Source organism: Apis cerana, linkage group LG1 (genome assembly GCF_029169275.1).
Source record: "Apis cerana isolate GH-2021 linkage group LG1, AcerK_1.0, whole genome shotgun sequence".
NCBI classification, from domain to species: Eukaryota; Metazoa; Arthropoda; class Insecta; order Hymenoptera; family Apidae; genus Apis; species Apis cerana.
The window spans coordinates 22,369,675-22,395,677 of NC_083852.1; the positions used below are offsets into that span (position 1 = coordinate 22,369,675).

The 26,003-nt window shown below is 32.4% G+C and overlaps 3 protein-coding genes across 12 annotated transcripts in view; 1 reads left to right on the plus strand and 2 right to left on the minus strand.

Annotated features, from left to right (window-relative positions):
* Positions 1 to 128: 128 nt before the first annotated feature.
* Positions 129 to 7,692, minus strand: LOC108002144 (NBAS subunit of NRZ tethering complex). Its single transcript, XM_017063637.3, has 14 exons — positions 7,310 to 7,692; positions 6,929 to 7,163; positions 6,411 to 6,829; positions 5,937 to 6,320; positions 5,644 to 5,854; positions 5,338 to 5,564; positions 3,699 to 5,281; positions 3,321 to 3,620; positions 2,926 to 3,214; positions 2,531 to 2,842; positions 2,062 to 2,464; positions 1,053 to 1,981; positions 812 to 934; positions 129 to 730 (listed from the first exon to the last, which is right to left on the minus strand). Exons 1-14 carry the CDS (start codon positions 7,394 to 7,396, stop codon positions 455 to 457), a joined length of 5,778 nt encoding a protein of 1,925 aa, XP_016919126.1. The 5' UTR covers positions 7,397 to 7,692; the 3' UTR covers positions 129 to 454.
* Positions 7,693 to 7,711: 19 nt separating this feature from the next.
* On the plus strand, positions 7,712 to 10,274 carry LOC108002145 (COP9 signalosome complex subunit 2). 2 transcript variants are annotated; one of them, XM_017063638.3, is made up of 9 exons: positions 7,712 to 7,853; positions 8,166 to 8,360; positions 8,435 to 8,560; positions 8,643 to 8,810; positions 8,995 to 9,169; positions 9,247 to 9,385; positions 9,471 to 9,687; positions 9,828 to 9,968; positions 10,031 to 10,274. In XM_017063638.3, the coding sequence occupies exons 1-9, from the start codon at positions 7,800 to 7,802 to the stop codon at positions 10,148 to 10,150; spliced, it is 1,335 nt and encodes a 444-aa protein (XP_016919127.1). In that variant the 5' UTR covers positions 7,712 to 7,799; the 3' UTR covers positions 10,151 to 10,274. The 2 variants fall into 2 exon arrangements, with proteins under 2 accessions (XP_016919127.1, XP_061941974.1); XM_062085990.1 differs by lacking the exon at positions 8,166 to 8,360 and having other exon boundaries at positions 7,722 to 7,853.
* The window catches only part of LOC108002059 (lachesin-like), a 298,367-nt gene continuing 282,372 nt past the window's right edge, over positions 10,009 to 26,003 (minus strand). For all 9 annotated transcript variants that reach the window (XM_062086001.1, XM_062085998.1, XM_062086024.1 and 6 more), the window contains one exon: positions 10,009 to 11,240. In XM_062086001.1, coding sequence (XP_061941985.1) covers positions 11,128 to 11,240 — 113 coding nt within the window. In that variant the 3' untranslated portion in view covers positions 10,009 to 11,127. The remainder of the gene's footprint in view (positions 11,241 to 26,003) is intronic.

The following is a 26,003-nucleotide window of genomic DNA, read 5'->3' on the forward strand; positions in this document are numbered from 1 at the left end:
TTGTAATAAATAATTATGTTGTTATTCCTTTGTTATTCCTATTCCTTTTTCTATATACATTTCGAGTTTTCTAAAATTTAAATATTTAAAATAAAGAATTGCAGAAGATAGTGGTAAAAAAAAAATGCTTTTCTTTAAAATGTATTTTAATTATACAATCATATTTATATTTACACATATACTGTAATAAATATTTATAATATAGTATTATAATATTTGAAATTAATACTTTGAATAAATATTTGAATAGACATATTCAAATATTTATTCAAAGTATTAATTTCAAATTATCTAATGTATACGCAATTTGAAAACTTTGTTTAATTATAAATTGCTTTTTCTTAAAAAATCTTTTTTACATTTCGTGAATGAAATACATATTACATATTACAACTTGCATAAATTTAAATATTTATCGAACATGCATTACAAATTTAATAATAATAATAAATAATTATTTTCTCATCAAAAGTTCGAAACAAGTACTAAATGTACATAAAGATGGCGGTATATCTTCCATTAATCTAATTATATACAAAGCATAAGCAATATGATTCTTTTTCTTTAATTCTTGCACAAGAATTTCTGCATTTTCCTTTACATTTGTTAAGGATCGATTTATAAATACATGTTCAATGATTCGATTGAATATTTCGTGATTTGGATCGAAAGTCGCTGTCAAATTTTTCAAAAATAACATTTCTAATATTGGTGCTGATAATGTGATTTCCTAAAATATATAATAAAATATATAAAATATAAAATATATAAAATAAATTTTAATCTTTTTAAAGCATGTACTTATACATACTTCATGTTTTTCTTTAAGAATATTTATTGCTTCTTCATGAAATTCTGAATTATCAATATCCAATCTAATATAAATTGCATGTTCAAGAGGAATTTCTTCCATGTTCAAGAATTCCTTGAGTACCTATTGCAAATAATTTTCTGAATTATTTAAATTCATTATATAGTAAATATATAATAAATTATAATTCTTAATTTTAAAATGAATTTTTTATGTTTAATAATTTGTATTATGAAATTACATTTGTTGAAGATAATATTTTTATTAATTCCTTATATTCTTCAAAAATTTGTTTATTATATTTATTTTTTTCTTTTTCCACGATATAAGTATTAACTATTTTCATCATTTTTAAAATTGGATGTTTATCAATTTTTATATATTCAGAATCTTCAAATTTTGGCCATTGCAACAATAATTTTTTCACTTCATAAAAATGATCGATATTTTGTATTTTATTAAACATTTTTTCAAAAGTTTCAAAGCGTTCTTTTTCTGTTACACATTCTCCTATATCTTTTGTAAGAGAAATATTTTCTATATACATTTTTTGATTTAACGTACTTTTTCCATTTTCCACATTTTCTATTACATCTTCATCTGAAAAATTTCCCCAATTATCAGTCCATTCTACATCATTTTTATCATTAGATTCAGACACATTTCGTGTTATTCTATTATCATATTGTAAATTTTCTGTGGAAATTTTTTCCTCTTTCAATTTTTCAATTGATTGATTTGAATTTTGACTAAGTGCAATATTAAATTCATCTCTCTCTTTATGTTCTTCAACTTTACTACTATCTTCTATTTCTTGATTTATTTCAGAAAATGTTATATTTTTTATTCCATATTTTTTGAAGAAACATGTTTGTAAATATTTAAATGATTCATAAATATCAGATCCTTTGCATTTGTGTATTACACTCATCATTTTCCACATTAAACTCAATGGACTATATAAATATAAATTTTCAAAATTTTTATGCAACGTTTTGTACAATTCCAAACAATAATAGTACATTAGAGTTTGAATATATAATTCTATTTGTGGAAATTCCGTTAAAATATTATGTATTTCTGATATATAATTTTTTTGTACACTAAATAAATATGCCATACCTAATAACCAATCTTGTTGTATAGTATATTTTGCACATTCTAAGAATACTGAAATAAGAAAAAAATTCATTTGTTCAATATTTGATATTATATCCATATATTCAAATAAATGAATATGCTATACTTACAATGATTAATATCACTCACTTCTGAGCCACAACAAGAAGACTCATTTAACATAGTAATTCTTAAAAGAGCACGACAGCATTTGAGCTGTGTAATTTGTATATCTGGCATAGAATAATTTGTATATTTTGTATCAAGATTACTGATTTTACAATTTTTATGTAAATTTTCATAAAAACATGGAAAACTTTGAATATCATCATTATTTATATAATTTTCATTTCCTGTATCATTATCTTCATTATTAGAAAAATCAAATTTTAATTTAGATTTCCAAAAATTTGTATCACTAATAATTTTTATTAAATTAAAAGTTGAGCCTTTCATTATATTTGCAGAAGTTTTCACTATTTCGGTAGAAGTTTCTAAAACTTTAGGAACAAATTCTTTAGTTTCTACTTGAGGCTGTAAATTGATAATAGATTAGTATAGTTCCATTTTCTCTTAAAAATGGTATAATATATTTCTTACAGTAGTTAATGCATCTATGAATTCTTCTTCACTATCTGCATCATTAAAATCATCGGATAGTGAATCGGCGGGTATCCATAATTCTAAATTTTTATGTATCATTTGTATTTCTATTAAATGTATCTGATCTAAAGCTTTGCTTAATATATCGTTCGATCCATTGTTTATTGCGAACCACAAATATTTTTGTCTTGTTTTTAGATCTTCATAATCTTCACAAAATCCTAATTCTAAAGCAACTGTCCAGGCAGAAATGTAATTATTTTGTATTAATTGTTGACAAGTAGCAGCGCAAACATTAAAATCCTTTACCTATTATTGTCAAAAATTATATATGAATTATCTACAATTATATATAAATAAGTAATTAAATGATAATTTTAAAACAATTCTACCTCGAGTGCTTTTTTTGCAATTAATTCCAAGACTTTTCCTTCTCGCATTCTGCTATTATTCCTTTCTATTCGTAAGTAATTCGCTAATGTTAATAACCTTTGACGACTTCTATGAGCATCTTCTCGTTTATTTAAACAATCTTTTATTAATTGTAATCTATCTTGCATTAATCGTACTTGAAGTGGTAATATATTGATATTGAATTCATTCAAAATTTGAAGTGAATTAATAAGATCATATTCTTCTTTTATTTGTGCATTATCATCTTCAATTAGATGAAGGCAAGTTCTAAAATTATATATAGAATTATATATAGAATTATATATTATATATAGAAATGAAAATAAAAATTAAATTAGAAAAACGAATAAAAATTAGAATTAAAAAAACTTACTTAGCTAACTCCATATTAAAATCAATCAAAGATTTAGAACTATTAAAATATTCTTTACTAGCATCTAAGATTAAATTCACTGTTTTTTCATAAGACACTTTTAATAATGATTGTTCGTTTTTCTTAGTTTCAATTAAATTAGCACAATTTTGTATATTAGATTTAACTCCTGATACCAATCTTGCTGATACACATATTTCAAAACATATTTCTGTATCAATGCATGTAAAAATTAGACCATGAATTTCTAACATTTCATTTAATAGTTGAGCCCATTGTTTCTCATCTGAAGGTGATATTCTTAAATTAAATATAAATTATTAAATATGATATATATATTAATAAAAAAAAAAGTAAAAAATATACTTAATTATTTACCTTTTATTTAAACTTCTTGCCATTTGAATTAGAAGTTGTTTTGCAGCTTCAGGATTATTTTTAATTTTTCGTAATGAATTTAATGTAGTTTTAACACTATATTTATTTAAGATTTTAGTACATTCAAGTTCTTTCTCAAGCTCTTCTAATAAAATATTCATAGTATTTGTTTTTCTTACATCTCGATCTTTAGCGATAGAATCTACAATACATATTGCTGTTTCGTACATATTAGGATCATCACAAGCATATATGCAATCTAATGCTAAAGTCACAATATTCTCTATCATTTGAAGAATTTCATTATCACAAGATTGTTTTAAATATTCAAAAAACTTGACAGAGAGTTTTAAGTTATCTTTGCTAGTGGATATTAAATAATCACTAAACAAATGCTTTTGTAATTCTCCACCTAGATATTGATGCCTTCTTTTTATAAATGGTAATACAAAATTTTTTATATCATTCACAAAAGTTTTTTCAGTAGTCATACTCATTAATAGTTTAATTTTTTCTAAATTAGATAATTTTTGTAATTGATCTAAAGACAAATCCTCTAGATAAACTTTATAAATAAGATCATCTAAGGTTTCCAAATCTAGCAATAAATTGTCTAAACCACTAATATTATGTGATTTAGCAATCTTTATTAATTGTAAAGCATTATCAACCATACAACTATTTCTTTCAATTTGATAAGCTCGTGATTCATACCAATTTTGTAGTAATTCTGATGTAAGTAAAGTGTTTCTATATACAGATAATGATGGATCATAATCGTAAAGTAATTGTGATTTATCATTGTTTTCTAAATTAATTATCTCATTGAATTCAGTTCTTTCAACCCAATCTTTTTGTCGTAATTCACGTCGATCGAGTAAAAATAATTGTCCATTAATATCACATTCTGGTAAAAGTTTTTTATATTTCAATGGATTTAAAGTTTCTGGGAAGAAATTAATAATTGCTAACCAATGAGGTAGTATATATTCGCCATAATATATAAACATAATTTCAACTTCTCGACAATTTCCATTTTTCGCAAATTTAATTGCATTTTCAATAGCTGAAAGTTGCCGAAATTCTTCATAAAAATTTTTGTCATACTTTAAAGAAGAATTTAAAATAATTTCATATGTAAGTAATTTATCTAAATGATCTAAAAGTTTTCTTCTATATTTAATTAAATCTTTTTGAGCCTCAGATAAATATTTTATATCAATTTTCTCAAGTATTTGATTTATTTTTTGTAACTGTCTTAAATTTACATTAGCTTCATTCATTTCACTCCAATCTTCATCAATATTATCTATTACAAATTTTCCATTATCACAAGTTCCAATTGCTAGCAAAGTTTCCAAATTAGCACCTTTTAATCCAAAATTCAACAATTCTCTTGCTGCTTCAATAGTGTCTGGAACTCGAGTAATGCATTCATGTAAAACCCAAGATCTTTTTGTAACTTTACTCAAATGTTTTTGAATAGCATTTAATGATAATTCAGATTTTCGCCATTGTGTTTGATATACTAAGTCTGTATCTAAATTATACATATTTGCCAAAGCCAATGCTTCCTCATATTCCTATAATACAATTCTTTATTTATTTTAAAAACTTAAAATTTTATAAATATTCATACCTCTATATCGATTTTTCTTGAATAAAGTTCTTCAGGTGTTGTACTTTTAAGTCCAAGAATTCTATACGTTCTAAACAATATTTTTGATTTTTTTTTCTTAGGCTGAAATTTTTCAATATCAGTAATAGAGTATAAGGTACTTTGAATTAAACTTGTTGTATAATTTAATATACTAATTGGTTCTAATTCATCTTCTCCATTTTCTTCTCCACTTTCTGAAGGAAATTCTTAAAAAATAAATTATTACATTACATTATTATCACAGAAAATATATATTGGTAATTAATTAAAAGCTATATTACAAACCTAATGTTTGACAATCTGTATTAGATTCTCTGTTTCGTTTTTTACTTGTTATGTATGTTTCACAATCTAGGCATAAAAAGCCTCGATCTGAACAAAGTTCATATATTTGTGGTTGTCCAGCTAAAAATTCAGGACTTGCGCCTAAAAGATTCTTTAGATTGTTTATAGAACATACAGAAGTAGATCCTGAACATCTTGCAATTATAATTGCCTTTGAAAATATTATTATATTAAAACTAATATAATTATGTATTTAAATATATATATCTATATATTTAAAAAAAAAATATTACCTCATCAGACCACCAACCAATATCTATTGGATGGAATTCAGTAACACCTGGTGGAAATTTTTTTGATCTTGCATGTCCTAAGGGATTGGGTATATTGAAATCTGGCTGCTCTGATAATTTCCATTTTTTTTGCATAAACAAAGTTGGTAATCTCCATAAAGATATTGAACCATCCGTATGTAAACATGTTAAAAATTTACTATTTGGTGAAATTTTTATTTTGAATATGATTGATTCTGGTTGTAAGTTTAATGTAGGAATAATATTCCATATAGAAAATCGTGATTTAGTTTTTGATTCGTCATCAAAAATAAATGATAATTTACAATATGGATATTCATTCAAAGGTCGCCATGATGTCAATCCACTATCTGAAGCTGTTGACTATAATTTATTTATTCAATTTATTTAATCAAAGATTCAAAGATCAAAAATTAATATGTAAAATTGATATATAAAAAATGAATTAATTACCATTAATTTCTGCGTTATTGTATTTCCAGCAACATAAAATAAGTTATGTTTTTCATCATAAGTAACAGCATTTATTCCATTCTTATAAAAAGTACCAAAAGAAAATTCATAATTTGCTTCAAATTCATTAATTGTTAAAATATAATATGATCTAAGTAAACCACTATATGTGATAAATAGAAATTCATAAAAATATTTTTCAGATTTTGTCTTTGGCTTAAGAAATATCATAGAAGCTATTGAATCCCCAGCTTCTAAAATATTGGGGTTTTGGGATATAGTTTTTGGATTAATATTAAAAATATTATTTCCCAAAGCATTGTAAAAAGAAATATAACCATTGCTAGATGCTAATACTAAAAGTGATCCATCTGGACTCCATGCTAATTTGCGCCATTGTGGAAAAGCATCTTTTGGTACTAAAAAGATAAGAAATATATTTAAAATTATAAAATAAATTTTTAAAAGAAAAATAGGTAAGATTTAAAGAATTATATATAAAGAATTATGATTTTTACCAGAAGCTTTTCCAATAATGGAAGAATATTCATCTTTTGCTTTTCGAATCTCAATAATACTTTCTTGTAAAATAGCAAGTAAACGTCCATGATCTCCAATTGCAAACTTCCATGGTAGAGTAAGACTAATTTGTTGTGATATACTTTCTGGTAAAGAATATCTGTTATTAAGATATCTAAGTGCATTTTTTATTGTTCCTGTTGTAGGCAATATTATAGTATCATTTTTACATTTCTGAAATAATTATAACTTTATAAATCTAAATAGATTTAAAATGTTTATATTATACTTTATAAATATGTATTTAAAATGTGTTTTATATGGGTTTCTTTCTTTTCTTTCTTTGAATATATGAATTGAATGAATAAATATAAACTTACTATTAATTCTGGTTCTTGTTTTCGAATAAAATATTCTAATAACTCATAAAGTATTGGTTTATTTGATAATTCATTGGAATTAACCATTTTTTAATAAGAAACATAACCTACTACTTCAATAAAAATCTAGACTTGGAAGTGAAATCAGTCAGGATTTGACAAATCACATTAATGCAACTCACATTAATGTCATATATACTTTATCTTTAAGATATATAGATAAATAAATTTAAATAAAAATTGTTTAATTGTTTTTATATATATTAGTTAAAAATATTAATTAATAAACGAATTATGTATATGATTCTTAAAATTTATTTAAAATTTTATATCGTATTATAATTTTGAGGATATAGAAGTTGCATAAAACACATGTGTAAGGTAGTGCATACATGTGAATTTCAAAATATAAACTTTTTCGTGTTTGCGGTTGTCAACAGGGTTAACGTGGAAATTTTATTTTTAACATTTAAATTTAAATATTTGCAAAATGTCAGATGGTGAAGATGATTTTATGTGCGAAGAGGAGGAAGATTATGGTCTTGTGAGTATTCACATTTATGAAAAATATACTGATAAATTTAAAAAAATTTTAGAAATAGGTTAGAATTTTAATCTTGACATATATAAAATTTAAAATTAGTTTTAAAAGTATGTTATAATGTTTAAATAATAAAAAATAATATTATTGCAATTTTTTTTTAGTAAAAATAAAGTCATATATTAAATTTGTTTAAATTATTGTGATACTTCTAAAATGGCATTTTTAAATTTTTTTTTTTACTTTATTAAAATTGACAAATTGATTTGAAATGAAACTAATTTCGAATTGATATTATTTTTATAATAATTTTAGGAATACTCTGAAGATTCAAATTCAGAACCTGATGTTGATTTAGAAAATCAATATTATAATAGTAAAGCCTTAAAAGAAGATGATCCAAAGGCAGCTTTACAAAGTTTTCAAAAAGTTTTGGATTTAGAGGGAGGAGAGAAGGGTGAATGGGGTTTCAAAGCTTTGAAGCAAATGATAAAGATTAATTTTAAATTGGTATGTCATATATGTCATATTAGATTAATGATATATAAGATATATTTTTATTTTATAATATTTTATTTTTTTAGGGTAATTATAAAGAAATGATGGCACGATATAAACAATTATTAACTTATATTAAAAGTGCAGTTACCAGAAATCATTCAGAAAAATCTATAAATTCTATATTAGATTATATTAGTACCTCAAAAAATGTAAGTAATATTATAAATTGTTATAAAATGCAAATTGTTTAATTTTTGATATTTATTTCCTTTTTTATTAAATATTTTATAGATGGAATTATTACAAGATTTTTATGAAACTACTTTAGATGCATTAAAAGATGCTAAAAATGATAGGTTATGGTTTAAAACTAATACAAAGTTAGGAAAGTTATATTTTGATCGATCAGATTTTAATAAATTAGCAAAAATATTAAAACAACTTCATCAAAGTTGTCAGGTAAACTTTCTTTAATTTCTTATTTATAAATGAAACATATTAATATAATATATGTATAATAAATATATATAATTATGTATAATAATATATATATAGATAATATAATAATAATTAATTTAATAAATTAATTATAATATTTATATTAATAATATTACATATATATAATATATGTAACATTAATTAGACTGATGACGGGGAAGATGATTTAAAAAAAGGAACACAACTTTTAGAAATTTATGCATTAGAAATACAAATGTATACAGCACAAAAAAACAATAAAAAATTGAAGACTTTATATGAACAGAGTTTACATATTAAAAGTGCTATACCACATCCATTAATAATGGGAGTTATTAGAGGTAATATTTTCAAATTATTAAGAATTACATAAGTTATTCAATAATTTGAATTAAAATTTTTTGTTCATACATAAAAGAATGTGGAGGAAAAATGCATTTAAGAGAAGGTGAATTTGAAAGAGCTCATACTGATTTTTTTGAAGCTTTTAAAAATTATGATGAATCTGGATCACCAAGACGTACTACATGTTTAAAATATTTAGTTTTAGCAAACATGTAAGTATGTAGAGAAATGAAATAAATAAAATAATAGATTTATTTCTATAATTTATTGCTAATATTTAAATATATATACACATAGGCTCATGAAATCTGGTATTAATCCATTTGACTCCCAGGAAGCAAAACCATATAAAAATGATCCTGAGATTTTGGCAATGACAAATTTAGTAGTTAGTTATCAAAATAATGATATTAATCAATTTGAATTAATTTTAAAACAAAACAGAAATAACATAATGGATGATCCTTTTATAAGAGAGCATATCGAAGATTTATTACGTAATATACGCACACAGGTATATATTACTATATACTATATACTATATATTTTATACTATACTATATATATATTATATTATATATATATATATATTATATACTATATATTTTAAAGTTAGAAAATTCATATCTAAAATCTCTTTATATGATTTTATAGGTTTTAATCAAATTAATTAAACCATACACTAGAATTTATATTCCTTTTATAAGTAAAGAGTTAAATATTGATGTATCAGAGGTTGAAAGTCTTTTAGTATCTTGTATTTTGGATAGTACAATTCGTGGTCGAATTGACCAGGTAATGCGATTTTATGTTATAAAAAGTATTTATTTTCTTAATTTTATTTAAACTATACACAGGTGAACCAAGTACTTGAATTGGATAAAAAATCAGTATGTGCAGCGCGCTATAATGCTCTTGATAAGTGGACAGGTCAGTTACATTCTTTGCATTTAACTATAGTAAATAAAATGTCGTAGAGAATATGATGCGCGTGAATCTAAAATAACATTGATTTTAAAACATTACATTGTATAGTATATCATAAATACCTATCTCCAATTATTTGAAAAATAAATTTATTGTGATATAATAAAATTAAAATTTTAATTAACCATTTACTTATTATTCCTTTTTGATGTTTAATTTACAATGTTATTTTTATATCTATAATACTTATAAAATCAATTCATTTCGAAAAGTTTATAAAATATTCATTAAAAATATTAATTGTATGAGTTATGCTGTCTTTCTATAATTATATTGATAACACGAATATTGAATTTAAAAATATAAACATGAAATCAAAAATAAGTAGAATGTTAATAGAAAATGATATGATTTGATTTTCGTTTTCAATACGATATTTTTCAAATGATCAAATTGTATTCGATTAATCAGATTTAGAATATTTTGTTTTCAGCAATATAATTATCTAATTGGTATATGAAAATAATATTTAATCGATTTTTTTTTTGATGATTTCAAATATTATTCTCTTTACAAATTTATAATATATTTTTCACATTTAACGATTAATTAAAAAACACTTATTTTAGTATATTATATTTTTTTACTGTATACTTATTGATTTGGATTTGAATTATAATCGAGTAAAAAGTTATCAAATTTAATTCGAATATAATAATTGAATAATAATAACAAAGCTTTAGTATTTAATTATGTTATTGTATAAAAATAGATGATTTCTCGAAATTTTAAAATTCTTAAATTTCGATTACGAAATTCTGCTCATCCATCTTAATTTCTATGCAAGTTCAATACATAGTGCAATTGAACGCTCTGCAAAAGGATGTGCTTCAACAGAAGGACGAACGTGCTGTCTCGGTGAAATGGCACAGCTGGTTTTAGCTCCGTTTCAAGCATTGTTATTCAGTCTACGTTCGTGCCTATGTAAATGTTGGTTAACCCCAAGGTAGGATGGGTGGTAGAATCCCTAGGCTCGTCCTATATCTTCGCTACCATGGGATGGTATAATCCTCTCGTCCTCGAACAGGTTCATCCTGATCCTCGCCACGTTCAAGGTGGTAGCTTGCAAAGCCACGGACACTTAGTTTATGAAAAAATCAATTTTGAAAATGGAATCACTAACAAAGATAAAATTAAATTACCGTTTTGTTTTTTTATAGGAAACAAATTTCTCTACTTAGAAGAATAAGCAAATTGTAATGAAAGAATATTATTTTCCAATTATTTTTAAAATCTAATTAAGTTTCTAAATATATATTTAGAATTTTAAAATGTAAAAATCATTAATAGAAATATTCTAATATGTTTCTATGTATTTTGATATTAAATTTGACGAACGTTATACTTTTAATCAGTAATTAGCAAGCATATTAAAATATATATTAGAAATAAATAAATAATATATAAAATGTCAACGATAACGATTATATCAATAGAACTTGTACATTAATTGAAAATTGTAATCAAAACGGAGCTCGAAATATCTATTGATATTATATATAGATTTTAAAATGAAATTTTCCTCGAAATTTTTTCTAAGAAAAATTAGAAATAAAAATTACGAGACAATCGAAGTGACCTTTCTTCAAGATTGATAAATAGTTTTGTCGGATGATCAATTGATGATCAAGATTTTTTTGATCAAAGTTAGAAAGAAAGAAGAAAAATTTGTATTTACCAATTCAATGTCACTATTCTGAAAAAAAAAACAAATTAGAATAACGATTGATTAGAATATTATAACAAAGAATCGTTATTTAGACGAAAATAATAAATAAAATCAAGAAGAAATCATAGATTCGACTGAATGTTAATGAACCGGTATTTTTTATTTTTTTTCTTTTTTTTGTTACTTTTTTTGTTTAATTCGAGCATCACGTCCATTGCAGGTTCATGTTGCAATATACACGAGGGAAGTAGCTCGTGGAGTTGCGAGTAGATTCCATCCTTTGAGGAGAGTTAATTTAAGTGAAAACTCCATTTTCAGTGTCTCTTCCGTTGGAGGATGCCCTACGGGTTTGCGCCGTACGGTGCAAAAAAAAAAAAAAAAAAAAAAATAAAATAAAAGAAAAAAAGGAAATATCAGAATTTTATATCTCGTTGCCGTACGTATAACAGAAATAATAGATCTTCCATAATTTTTGAGACTTTTCCAAACGAATTTTCGATTCTTTTCGTGATAAATTAATTTTTATATGCTCTACGTTGATTTCATTAAATACTTGATAAAAAAAAACGAGAAAAAATAATGATAAAAATTAATAATAATATTATTATCGAGTGAATAAGTGGAGCAATGGAAAATTATTGACAAAATAGAAAATAATTTTTTAACTTTGTACGAGAATTATTGATTCCTCATTTATTTGATTCTCACTTTGCCTAAATTGAATTAAATTGTACTTGTGAAAAATGAATTTGTCAAATATGGAATATTCAATGCAAAAGATCTACAACTTTTTATTTCACTTTCACTTTTTTGAAATAAAAAGTTATTTTTCAATCGATAAGATCAGCGTTAAGGATAGCAATCGAGTTAAATTTTCAATTACATCGTAGTATGGAAAACGAACGAGCAGATTATATTTTTTCTGATAATCTTCCAAGAAATAAACCTCGATAAGACAATGTACGATTAATATAACGTTTTTTCGACCTAGCGTATATTATACAATCTCTCGAATATAATATCGTTCGCGTTTCACGTCGATTTATCTAGAGATAGAAAAGATAGAACGACAATTCTCGCGAAACTGATGGTTGAAATGAAATGTTGAAGGGGGTTGGCAAAGGGGGGTGGCAACACATCTGCCAGTTTTTAGTGGCGTCATCATATATCACAAGTGCGAGTTCAGAGAGAAAGAGAGAGAGAGCTACCGGCTGGACCATCTATCTTATATGGCTTAACTCGCTGTATATCCTATGTACGCGTGAACGCTTGTGCGGACATTTAGAGTAAAACGAGCCGTGTATTTCTATTCTTACCCGTGTGTATAAAAGAGTTGCGCACGAAAGAGAGTTGCACTCCTCGCGAGTTTCGATGACAAGACAGTCGTAACGCGATATAGTCGCGAGAACTGTTTTTCTCGGTTACGTCGACAAAATCGTTTCCTAAGGTCTTAGCAGGGGACGTGTAACTTTTGCCGACAAGTTTTCAAGCAACACTTCCTTGGAATTTCGACAAGAAGAATTGGAAAATTGAATCGATTACTTGGAAAACTTTTCGCCGTAGGATGTTCGTTGTAGGAATAAAATTGGTTTCAGTTTCTAATGTTCTAAGGTAGTTTTCGAGTGTTTAAAGTCATGTATAGTGTGTTCATTCGAAGTTATACATTGTTAATGCTCCCCTTTAAAATAACTCGTTTGATTGGAATACTTTTTATTCATAGCAGGGCGAAGAGGAAAGTTTTCCCTAATTGAAACGCTTAAAATAGAATGAATGAAATTTGGACATTTCCGTGCTCTGGATAGATGACCTTTTTAGACTACTTTTGACGCGGAGAACGATTCGATCCCGACAAAACTTTCGCACGGATGGGATGACGGAGTTGAACGTATCCGACGTGGTTCCATGTAAAATATACGAGCATTCAAATTAGAAATTTTAATCTCAGGGAAACAGGTTGCGAAAATGGCAGACGAACGATGGCATGGAACTAATCGAGTTGTAAACGGGAATAAACCGGATAAAACGGGTTTGGAAGGTATTGGAAAATTGAGAAGTGCTCCTCGGGATTATGGTGAATCCGCGGCATTTACATTTTATGATATTTGTCGAGTCTTTCGACCCTTGTTGCCACCAACGTAGACATTCCTTAAGCCGAGCCACCCTTTCGTTCTCACACAAATATCTCGACAAGGACGTTTCTTCTTTCTTTCCTTCTTTTTATTGCATCGTTGTATATTATTCGCATGATATGTATCGTAGTAAAGAAAAAAAAAAGGAAAGAAATAAAAGAGAGAAAGAGAGAGAAAACAACCACTCGTTATGGAGATAAAGCAAGAAACGTACGTATAACCTTCGAAATCCGCTTTCAAGACATTTTATATCTTTCTTTTTTTTTCTTTTTTTTTCTTTTTTTTTTTTTTTTTGGTTCTTTGTTCAACCACGACAAATTTTATTTATTGCCTTCGCAAGATATCGTGTTTCTTACGTGTTTTATTTTTTTTTAGATCTAATGAAAGGGAACGCATATTATCTGAAGATATTTCTTCCTTATTTATGCATAAGAATCATTAAAATTAACCATGGAAGAACTTCTTTAACAAACGTCCTTTTTTGTTCCGAGGGAAAATTCCATTGAATTCGTCGAGTAAGTTGTACACATGTTCGTGCCATTTAATTACATCGTTCATCAATGTAAAAGAGAAAAAAGAAAGAGAGAGAAAAGAAGAAATCATTCGCGTCGACATTATACAAATCAATGGAACTCGTGTTTTCAAATCGATTTTTTTTTTTAATTTGCGCTGTAATTAACAGAACGGTTCGATAGAAAAGCGATCTCTTCTTCTTGCCTCTTGCTCCGGGATTTTTTTTTTTTTTCTATCCTGTAACAGTATTTCAGCAATGAGCGTGGATCCCCATTAATTCCAAAATAATTACGCGCACGCGTTTGCGTACGATACCGTGGTGGTCGTTATTGTTCCACTGATATCTGGATCGCATAAATACCGGTATCCGTTGCATTCATTCGATCCGTTATCGTTGTAACAGTGAACATTTATTACGCAACTGACCGAAAGGGCCGACCGTTTACGTTGTTAATTCCATAATTGAACGGGATACGATACGGCCGCGATAAAGCAACTAGTTTTTCCATAAAAAATCTTCTCTCCTCTCCGTTCTTGACACAAGATTTCCCCGATGATATATCGAATAATGGGATTTCATCGTCCGCCTGATATTTCCCCTCTGTGAATTACTTAATTCATAATTATCCCTCTTTGAAAATTTCAATAAGAATATAATATCTCGTTTGATAAAATTCAATTATTATTACAATATAATTACACTTTGATCAATTAACTTTAAATGTCGGTTTTTGTGGAAATAGTATTCAAATTATTTTATGCTATTTTAAAAAAGATGTATTATCCAGGCTTTCCATTTTTTCTTTTACACTAACACAACGTTTATAACGAATGAAAAAAAAAGAAGGGAATAAAATTAATTAACCTTTCACAGAAAACTGAAAAAAATCATTAATTGGGGGCTCACAAAATTTTTCCTTTTTGCAATAACAATATTCTAATTTTATCGACTTTCGATATTCGACATTATTTGCTTGTTAATCAATCCATAAAAAAAACTTTATAGATTATTCGTTAGCGAATAATGTTAAACCAAGATGCAACGAGAGTAACGATTAAAAATCTTTCCGCCCCTCCTTCCTCGAATCTTCCGAAATTTTCAATAGACTCGAAAAAAAACAAAGGAGGACCACCGAAGGAAACGTAATTACCTCCGTTTCAACATAAGCCACGAATTATTTCCTCCGATATTCTTGCGGGGGAAATCAGGCCGGGTACGCCATTTCTTTGGCCCTCGTTCGGGGATCGCAGATACCTCGTATTCGCGTTGTGCAAACTGCCACCAAACGAGTTTTCCATTTGCTCTGGCCGCAATTGATCCGTGCGGCCGCGTCGCGTGCGATAACTATCCGGTGGACTCATTTAAGATAAACTTAACCGGGGATCAACGGATACGTGATTTCCATAGGGTTTCCTCTCCACAGCTTGAAATGTACACGAGGGGATTATTACGAAATTATATAGGATCAATATAACCCCTACGTGCCGTTCACCTTGTGTGTGTGTGTGACGAGTTGGAAAAACTCCGTTATTTCTCGTCAGATAATCGGAACCGTTCTTCTTCTTTTTTTTTTTTTTCCTTTTTTCTTCCTCTTTAGAATTCTCTAGCATGAGTAACAGATTTATTAACGATTGTAACGATCGATCTTTTAGGAAACGACAGTCGTTTGACGGTCTTCTTTCTTTTTTAAACGGAGAGAAAAGTTTTTTTTGTCCAGGTGTAAAGGTGGAGAGTGTTCAGAGATCGAATAAGTTTCCGTCGATACTTTTGCGAAAGTGGGTCGGAAACATTGTCGTACGTAATTCTCTCGATGTTATTCCCTTCCACCATTCGGAACGCGCCGCATTACGACTTCCGGAATCTACATTCCTTCTACATCCTTCTCCCCCTCCCCCGGTATCAATAAGTATGCGTTATACCTTCCGTGGAAAACAAGCATCTTAACGTAACACTATTGTACAGATTAGATGGAGTTCTCCATCTAGGTAAGTGTTAATTAGGCTATGCAAAGATTCTCCCGTTTCTGTGTCGCGACTATCTGATTGTAGAGAGTAGAGTTCATCAATTATGTTGATTAACTATTTGGAAGGGTTGGAAAAAGATTTGTAACGCTCCTCTTGGAATACTTGATATTCAATTATGAATTCAATCGAAAATATACGTAGATATATTTTATTTCTCATAAAAAATTGTATTAATGTCACTGATTCGACACGTACGATATAGTCATTAATTTATTTTCATTTCCATTCTCTGATCATCTACATTCTCAATTGTTTGTTTCATATTTTTGGTTTATTTGTTTTGTTGCTTGTTTGTTTATTCATTCGGCTTATTCAACGTTAAACGTGTTAATTGCATTTCGCGCAACGTCAACTACGTTGTAACTATTATTATAGACCCTTTTCGCTCGTGACCTCGAATACGCGGCCATCTTACGCTTCCAGCACATAATTAGTCTCGTTAATTAGAATGCGTCACACTAATGTTTCACCACCACCGCTGTTCTCTGTTTTCTCTGCAATTCGACCATTTTGACCACGACTTAACCTTGATTTACAAAATGTCGACGAGAGATTATGGACATTAATCCGAACCAATGATTCTACCGAGATGTTAATTAATCGTACGAATTTAACGGAACGCTTTCGTTTCGTAACGATAAAATAAAATTTACATCATCGAGATTCAACTTTCATATGTTAGCATGCTCTTATCGTTTTTTTTTTTTTCTTTTAAATTTCTTCCATTGTTCGACGAATCATGAATCTCTTCTTTCTGTGAAAGAATCACTTTTACGTTTCTTTTATATCTCTTCATCAATTTTTCATGAATTTTGCGAAAGAGAGATAAACTGATCAAGAAAGAAGTTTCGTCGTTGAAAAATTAATTTTAATCGTACAAAAAGAAATCCATATGTTAAGAGTCCGATTAAAGTTATTCTTCTCTACTGTACATATAATTTTACATCTTTTAAATTAATTTTGATAAACGCCATACAGATATCTATTAAAGTTTGCTCCTTTTCAGCTCCATCCATTACAAATAATTTCGTGAATCGTTTAAGATTAATTTTATTCATTTGCATGGTAAGACGGATAATAGTATCGCGATAGTTGTTCCGCATTATCATTAAGTGCGTCGCACGATAACATCCTATTCACTCTCTCCGTTTTATGCATGCACGCGTACATACAACATAAACACTAATACTTTGAATAATCCGACGATCTGTCAATTCCTTTGTAGACGATATAATTCCTTCAGCTATTTCTCATTTCTTAAGTAACATATTATCTACTTTGTACACGTGAAAACACGAAGTTTCAACTTTATTTATTATATATCTCTCCGTTCCTCGTTTTCAACGATTAAATTAATCGTGCAATTAAACTATCCATTTAATTATGCGATTAATCTTTTCGCAATTGATATATATGTATATTATTATCTGTGTATCCGCGCATTTCACACTCGACCTCGCTCGTCACGACCTTTGCCCGCTCATTCACTCCGCCATTTTGACTTTAAAATATACATTGCACGCGTGTGCAATATATTATTGTTACCACGATGGAAAGACTTGTTGTATCCACGTTGTTCTACAGCCGGGAATAATTCTTTTATCACGAGCAATAATTTAAGTACACGGGGGGGGGGGGACGGATTTAAAGACAAGACAGGGATGCAGAAGCGGCGAAAAGAAGGGGGGCACCACGTTGGCGGTTTGCAAAAAAAGTCTCGTTGGTTTTCTATAGGGATTACGATGGTGAACCTAAGGCAATTTCTGTGCTTCGTATTCAGCGATAAAATAATCCTTCGTTTCGAATTTACACGGATGACAATGGCACTTGTGAAACGCACTCGCGTTTTACGTTCAATTAAACGTGTTACTTTCTTTGTTAACGATTTTAAGGAGGAAGATGAGAGAGGGAAAAATCGTAGCTATCGTGGTGTACGCAATGTGTATTTCGTAGAATATTAGTTTTTTGTTTCGTGTATACACGATGCCGCGATGTTTTCTATCGAATCGCGTAATTCGTAGTGTTTTCTACTGTCAGCTTGAATATTACGATCATATCACTTCGGTTCGCGCGTAGCGCTTTCCTTTCACGATTTTTGAAAAATATCGAATTAAAAGAGTAGATTATTATTTTCTTATCCACACGATATATATTCAATCAGTTTCTGATTACCGTTTGCTTTTAAAAAAGTATCAACACAATCGAACATCAAAGTGAATCGTACGTGTGTACTTTACGTGGCAAGGGTATGCGCGCGTAAGATATAAATCGTAAGGGGTTGCACATGTCTGGCATACATGTTGCCACCCTATGTTCTCACCCTTTCCGTTTCCCTCTTGTGTATCGATACTGTATCTTCATATATCTGTCCGTCCATACGTTTACGAGCATGACGTGACTGATCACTTAATCACTACACTTTCAACGATGCATTATGCAGCAAAAATACTCGTCCCGTCGTTTTATCATAAAATGATCGTTTATATCAATACCGCAATTGCTATTGAATCAAAGGATGATTGAATTGGAAAAGTCACATATAAAATTTAATCAAGATTCTAACATTCAACATTGTCGAAATTGTCCCTTTCCAATGGTCCAAAAACAAACGATTCCTTTTCATTCAAAGAAAGGAGAGCAACTCGATATCACGTTCTCGATCTCGTTACCCAAACGCCAAAAACGTATTGTCAGTTTTATATATATATATATTTATAACCTTACGCTCTTCGAAGATGTTATGTCTGCGATTCACGCTAGGAGATACTCTCCCGTAACAGATATAAGTCGTGCGGGTCGCACATGTCTGGCATACACGTTGGCCTTCAACCTTCTTTTATCCTTGCTTTTCATCCTTCCTTCTCCACTCTCTTTTCCGGCTGGGGTATCAGCGGGAATTCTACTTAATATTGCAACGTATTACCTTGTTTCCACGAGTGCCCCACCACTGAAATCATACACCGGGTGTCGAATTATCGGCGTAAATCCGCCTCATCGAAGGTTACGCTCGGGATGAGCCTGATTAGAGACGGTTCACTAATCGCTTGGATTCTGTATCCGTGTGTAAAGGGCTTTGAATGACAATTTGTAATACTATACGGAAAATTTTATATAAATATATATATATATACGTTTCATAAAGATGAAATCGAGCAAGCGTCTCAAGCATCTTTCCCACGAATTATCCAATCGTTTGAATCGAAATATCGGCGCGATCCATTAAACGCATCGATTACATTTTTCCGTATGAAATCTCATTTCGGGGCCGAGAGGGTGTCGCGAGAGAGGGGAAATAAAAGACGGCCCGATACCAATAACCCGTTCCCTGGAAAATTTCACCGGAAAAACCGGGCCACCGATTAGGGCTACTCTATTTCCTGGCTATGACCCATCGTCGAAAGTAACGGGGAAATCCTCCGGAGACTTTCGATCGATCGATGGGAACGGTGTGCGGAAACGGACAGCCCCGGCGTCCTCCGGTTGCCGAGAGCATTTGGTCGGATAAAAATTGTTACGACCGACTCATGCTACATCGGGCTAAATGTTGACGGTACAATATTGCGACGTGCACGTGCACAATCGATGCAGAGGCTATCGATGAAATATCGTGGAGCGTGCAATATCTCGTGCCGCGACGCGCCCTTCGATTATCGGTGACCGAATTTCTTCGCGATTCAGCGAATTCGCTTGTTGTAAATTCGATATCGCGCCCACTTCGTTCTCTCTCTCTCTCCCTCTTCCCTCTCTTTCTCTCTCGCGTCGTCTCGTTGTTGTCGTCAGGGGGATGATTCGACGCGTTAATAAACGATCGCGTTGATAATGTTGGCCATGGTGTGCCGCCAATCGGATATCGCGTCGAGTGACGCGATATTCAAACGTTCTTTTCGCCGGATTCGTGTCATTGATTTTGAAAGCTCGACGATTTTATACATTTTCGCGATCAAAATTTCGAATGGCGCGCGGATTTAAAATTCAAATCGACTCGATCGGATCGCGATCATTATCGAAACTTTGCCACGCGTTTCTGCGCGGATTGACATATTTTCTCGCATCTGGAACGGAGGATGGATACCGTCGCTTTCTCGGGATCCGATATTGGACGTTTCGACGTTTCAGAGAGACGGAGGGGGGAGAGAAAGCGACGCGCGCGTTTGGCAAGATCTTGAGAAACTCCCTTTTGCGGATATGACGTAAGTCTGTAGCAAGCTTTGCACCAAGTATTTGCGCACCAAACACCCGTGCATCTCGACTTTAGAATATTCAAAATACGAGGTGGAAATTCAGCAACGAAAGTCAGACTTTACTTGTTTAAATCTTCGGTTCGATTAATCGGTTAAATATTTCGCTCGCTTTAATAAACACTGCGAAAATGATTTTCGAGAGGTGTTAAGAGTTATTTTCTCGTTCGATTCGAAGGAAGGAAGCGGAAATGTAGTGGGTGGAAACGGTAGTTTACGGAAATAGAGGCGAGCCGTGAACCGCGTGTTTGCCTTGGCCTGATGTCGCGTCGCGGTACACAACGCCGAGTTATTACTCCATAACCCGTTGCTTTTACAGGCTCGACAAGTTGGCTGATACGCGACACGCCGCGTGTAAGCAACAACACGTACGTCGTCGCGTGATAAACGTCGATCATCCCCCATTAATCGAAACTTTTTAATCCCCGAACGGATCTGTTCTCTCTGCTCGATTAAATTCGAAGGGAAAACCAAAGCGAATCGTCACTCGAGATACGTTATATACATATATATATTTTCAACAAAGTTGAAAGAACGAGAGATCCTTGGAGAGTCGACATATATTTTTTTTTTCGTTCCATAATATCGAGCTACTTTCGTTCCAGCGTGCCCGGAGTCTCGATGAGAGTCGAAGATGAGAGGAAGGAGGTCGTATATAAGCGACACAATAAAAAGGGGACGCCGATGATGCTCGTTCACGAATCCAAATATCTTGGAGCGTCATATCGTCGGGCGTACATTTCGCTCGCTTCTTTCGCTCTCTCCGCACGAGCACCCTCGTTAAGCGTCTACGTGTTCGCGATTCTCAATCGAGGAACCGAGCCCTGCCTTACCACCGTTACTTCTGATCGCTCGATCCACACCACACACGCTCCTTCCTTCGGGCAACGCCTTTAATCTCTCCGCTTTCGGTTCCATCCGGAATTAAGGGCTCTACGCCACCGCCAACCCCCCATTCTCCCGGCCTCGTAATCGAACATTTCCCCCGGATTTCCCGGCCAAATTGAAATAAGTTACAACCTTTCTTTTCGAAATGAATGATCTGAACTCAAATTCGTCGATGGATATTATATGGGGTATGGTTGTAAAAATACCGTTCTACGTTAGCCAATGTACGTATCTACTCGGTGAGAGAGTTTGGGGACAAGAAGAGCGCGCGAGAAGGGGCGGACGAAAGGCGAGCAGCGTTCTAGGCAACTATGTACGTCACGTCTGGCTTCTGGATTACATTTATATCCCCACACTAGTTATAGGAAGGAGGGTGAGCCCAGAGGGCCGATGCGCCAATACGTGCCTATAATCTTCCACCTCGTTCTCTTTCACTCGCTCGCCATCCTTTCGTTTCCCCCTCATCCTCGATTGTAGATTATCTCGTCCGCCTAGACCACCACGTCGCCTTTTCTCGCGTCTATATTTTTCATCTTTCGTGCGCGTACGAGTCTTCGTTCCAGCATCGATACGATTTTTTCTCAATATTCCTTTCTTATTACTTCTCTCCATCTTCTTTTACGCATAGTAGCGATTAATTGGTTCTTTTCTTTTTTTTATTATTTCTCTCTCGCTTTTATTCCCCTTCTTTTCAATTCGGAATCTCGAAACAGGGAAGAATATTTCTCCCTGTTTTTTTTTATTTCACTCCTGATTTTTATTTGTACTCTCGTCTTTTTTAATTTCATCGAGACCCATACGTGTGCTCGTTTCCGTTTGTCATCCCTCTTCTCGCGCTTTTCTCGTATTTCCCGCTCCTCGATCTTCGACCTCTTTTCTCCACCGTTTTTATTCCAACAGCACGCGTGTTCTCGTAAGAGGCAACCGTCGTCTACCGGAGTAACTCTCGGCGACGATGACTCCGTGTGCACGATCCCCACCGACGCTATTACTCCTACGGGACGTTTTATTTCTGAACGATGTCTTGGTCATGACTCGAAAGTTTTTATCGGAAGATTTCACCCCTGCATCCCCGATAAAGCGTAATCTGAAACGCTTTCGTGAAATTCCATGTTTTCCGTCATTTTTTTAAATAATCTCTCCCGTTCCGTTTCTTAATATCAAGACAGATGAAAGCCCAATTATCGAACAATCAAAAAAAGAAAACGTTTAAATTGTTCAAAAATTTTCAAATCGTTAAGTAGACTCGTTTGTTCTCTAATTTCGGCCAATTTGACTCATAAATTAACTTGTAGATTTTCCGAAGCGACTTCTAAATGACGGAGACTGTAATAAAACCGAAGGATTTAGGACGATAAATGGCGGGGCAGGATAAAAAAAAGTTATTTGAGCGACACATATTTGATTAACGCATTTTTACGAGGGCAGAGTCAGTGATCAAAGGTAAAACTTTCATCGCGGCCTACCATAAAGTAGCGCTGTACAATTTCCTTCGTCCCATTTCGCATTTCTTTTCGTCGATGAAAAATGAAACAGCGAGGGAGGGAGGAGGCGGGCGATTTCGATTGTCGTCACCTCGAAAAAAAAATTGTCCCGTAAAATTTTGACCTACGATTTACGAGCCAACTCCCTTATCCCGCCCCCTCCTCGTGATTTACGAGGAAGGCTTAACACAGACCCTCTGGTTTGTTTTTATCAATAGTTAATTCGCAATTTACATCCGCTTAAATATTCATACCGGCGCCGCCGTTCCGGAAACCCGGGGCTTTTGGTCCTCCGCATACTTATTCCATACTCTTTCTCTTTCCCTCTCTCGTTCTCTTCTAGAGCTTTCTCCACCAGCCCTCTTCCTTTCTCCTTCCGTCTCCTTTTCGTCTCTTTCCCCGGTAAACGGGCAGGAAAGCTGTGCGAGAGCAGCGATAAAACCCAGTGGGATACGTTCGAATACCTTTGCACCCGAAACCTCTCACGCATTAAATTCTAAAGCCGCTTTCTAGTTTCACCGTGCACCTTGCTTTCCACCTCTCTCCCCTCCCTCCGCTCCCACTCTCTTTCTCTTCTCGCTTGCTTCCCTCCCTCCCCGCTTGCTGCCGTTCGTCCTCGTCCTTCGATGCTCGAACAAGGAACAGAGACAGAGGAAGAGGGCGAGAGGTTGTGGCGCGAAACTTTGTTCTGGAAAACTGGGGTGGTTGTTGGGTACCGAGGGGCGTGTAAAGCTCACCTTTCCCCGCTGTTTATGGTCGGATAAATGTGCATTAAGGATCGCGGATTTCGCCGCATCGCGCGGTCGATTAATTAGCGATTAATTAACGCGTTAGCGCGCATGCTTTCAAGGCTGGGAAGGTGATAATTTTATTATCGTAACGGATGATGACGAATCCTCTTCGTTGCATCAGCGTCGTCGCATCGGCGAGACCGATGGAGAGAGAGATCGGGATTAAAATCGAATACGGGTAATGAAAAGCGAAATTATACAAGCCGACTTTTCTCCATAAGGGCCGGGATAAACCGTGTAAAACGAAACGTTTTAAACTTGTTAACCGATGGGGACATAAATTAATTAATTAAGAGAGACCGACCGCGCGATACCATGATACGTTGCCCCAGAAGAGTGCGCGTTTATCAAACAATTTTCCGTTTGCTCTGTCCACGATCCGAGATACAACGCGATGTGACCACAATTAATTAAATTTAATGACCGAGTGACAGTGGCATTATTAATTAGCAAAATTAACCGCGTAACGCACCGATATTCCATTGAAGGGCGTAGAAACGATACCCAAACAGGGTATATTTCGCTCGATTTTATTAATTACGATTTACACGTCCGATACAATTTTCCTTCTTCGATTTTGTCCCTAATCTTTTAACCAATGCTCGATACTTTGTACTCAGCGCCCGAGTGCGCGGCCACGTGTCATGTTCGTTCATTCTCGCGTCGATTCTTCAATTTTACCTCGGAACGAAGCGGAAACAGGACCTCGCTCATGGTATACACTCGACTTTTTAAATCGAACCAGTCGTGTTTATTTTCGTCAAATATTTAACCGCTTTTCCATCCATCCCGAATTCCCGGGAAGCCGAGAATTTCTTCTTATTTCGCGCACGTAAACTCGCTTTACACTCCACCGGTACACTCGGCCGGTTACCACGGCTTGTCAGCTTGTGGCTATATTTGCGTGTTTTATTCATGAAATACGTAGCTGTCTATCATATTCCCAGATAAGATTCAGCGAGTGTAGACGCGGTATATCGTCGCCCGAAACCTGTCGTTCCACAATCGAGAAACGAGGGATAACGAAAATAAGAAGAAAAAAAAATACTCTTTCCAGATTATTTTTATTCCGTGTCACGACTTATCGACGCGTTACCCCGGATCGGATATATCGCCGGGTATTATGAGAGCGTGCCTCTAAATACGTCGAATCTGGAACGGTATAACGTTCCTCTTTTTATTCCCTCTTCGACTTATCGGCCAAGCGTAGGCATCGAACGCCACTTCAAACCGTAGCAGTGTGTGCACGTATAAGCGGGGAAAGGTGTATCGTTTATTTAGGTGGTTCAATCGGTGAAATTTTTCTGGAATTGGGGCGCGCACGCGAATCCGCTCGACCGCAACGGCGGATCGCGAGCACTTCGATTATTACGGTTATCACGCGGTGCGTCACAATGCCTTGGTGGCTGTGGCTCAGCCCGTGCGACACGTGCATTGTAAACACGAGGTTGGCCGCGTTATACGATCGTCGCAGGTGCAAAGTTAAATGTGCATGGCTCCGTTCAACCTTGGTTTACGGAATTCGCGCTTCGATATCGATGTTCCGGAGCTATTCGTGGGGGTTCCGCGCTCCAACGAACGAAACGTTCGGCCGATTCGTAGCTGGCTAGTTGCCGCGGAAGTGCATACAAGGGCGGATGGATTCGATCGTGTAAAAGATTAAAGAATAATAATCTCTTTTATTTCGATGCTATATTTATTTTTAATGCGCGTTTCGCGTTGATGTTTTTATTTGGACTCGAATTTTTGTGATTTCTTTTTTTTTTGAGAGATCGTAACTGTGGTTTCACTTTGGTTTTACTTGGTTGTTCGTTGTTAGAAAACTTCAATTATGTAGAATAAATTTGTATTTTCACACAGTTACGAGAAGGAACGGGGAATCCTCGTAGATTATTTGGCTATTACGAAAGGAAGCCGTATCTCAGGAATCGAATCGAGAAATACGTGATACCATTTTCGAATCGATTATCAATCCGTTACAATGATCTACTGATATTTCCATACTATCGATTCATAGAATATATATATATATATTTGTTAGGGATAAGTTCCTAATTCACTATATTGCTTTATAATTATTTCCTTATCGCGCACAATGGAGTCTCG

What these genes read in the sequence shown, in the direction of transcription:
- LOC108002144 (XM_017063637.3), bottom strand. Translation starts at nt 7,396, where the DNA reads ATGGTTAATTCCAATGAATTATCAAATAAACCAATACTTTATGAGTTA. An exon ending in TTGGTTGGTGGTCTGATGAG is followed by an intron (nt 5,855 to 5,936) that starts GTAATATTTTTT and finishes ATATTTTCAAAG; the next exon opens with GCAATTATAATTGCAAGATG. An exon ending in TACAGATTGTCAAACATTAG is followed by an intron (nt 5,565 to 5,643) that starts GTTTGTAATATA and finishes TTATTTTTTAAG; the next exon opens with AATTTCCTTCAGAAAGTGGA.
- LOC108002145 (XM_017063638.3), top strand. Translation starts at nt 7,800, where the DNA reads ATGTCAGATGGTGAAGATGATTTTATGTGCGAAGAGGAGGAAGATTAT. An exon ending in AACTTCATCAAAGTTGTCAG is followed by an intron (nt 8,811 to 8,994) that starts GTAAACTTTCTT and finishes AACATTAATTAG; the next exon opens with ACTGATGACGGGGAAGATGA. An exon ending in TACGTAATATACGCACACAG is followed by an intron (nt 9,688 to 9,827) that starts GTATATATTACT and finishes ATGATTTTATAG; the next exon opens with GTTTTAATCAAATTAATTAA.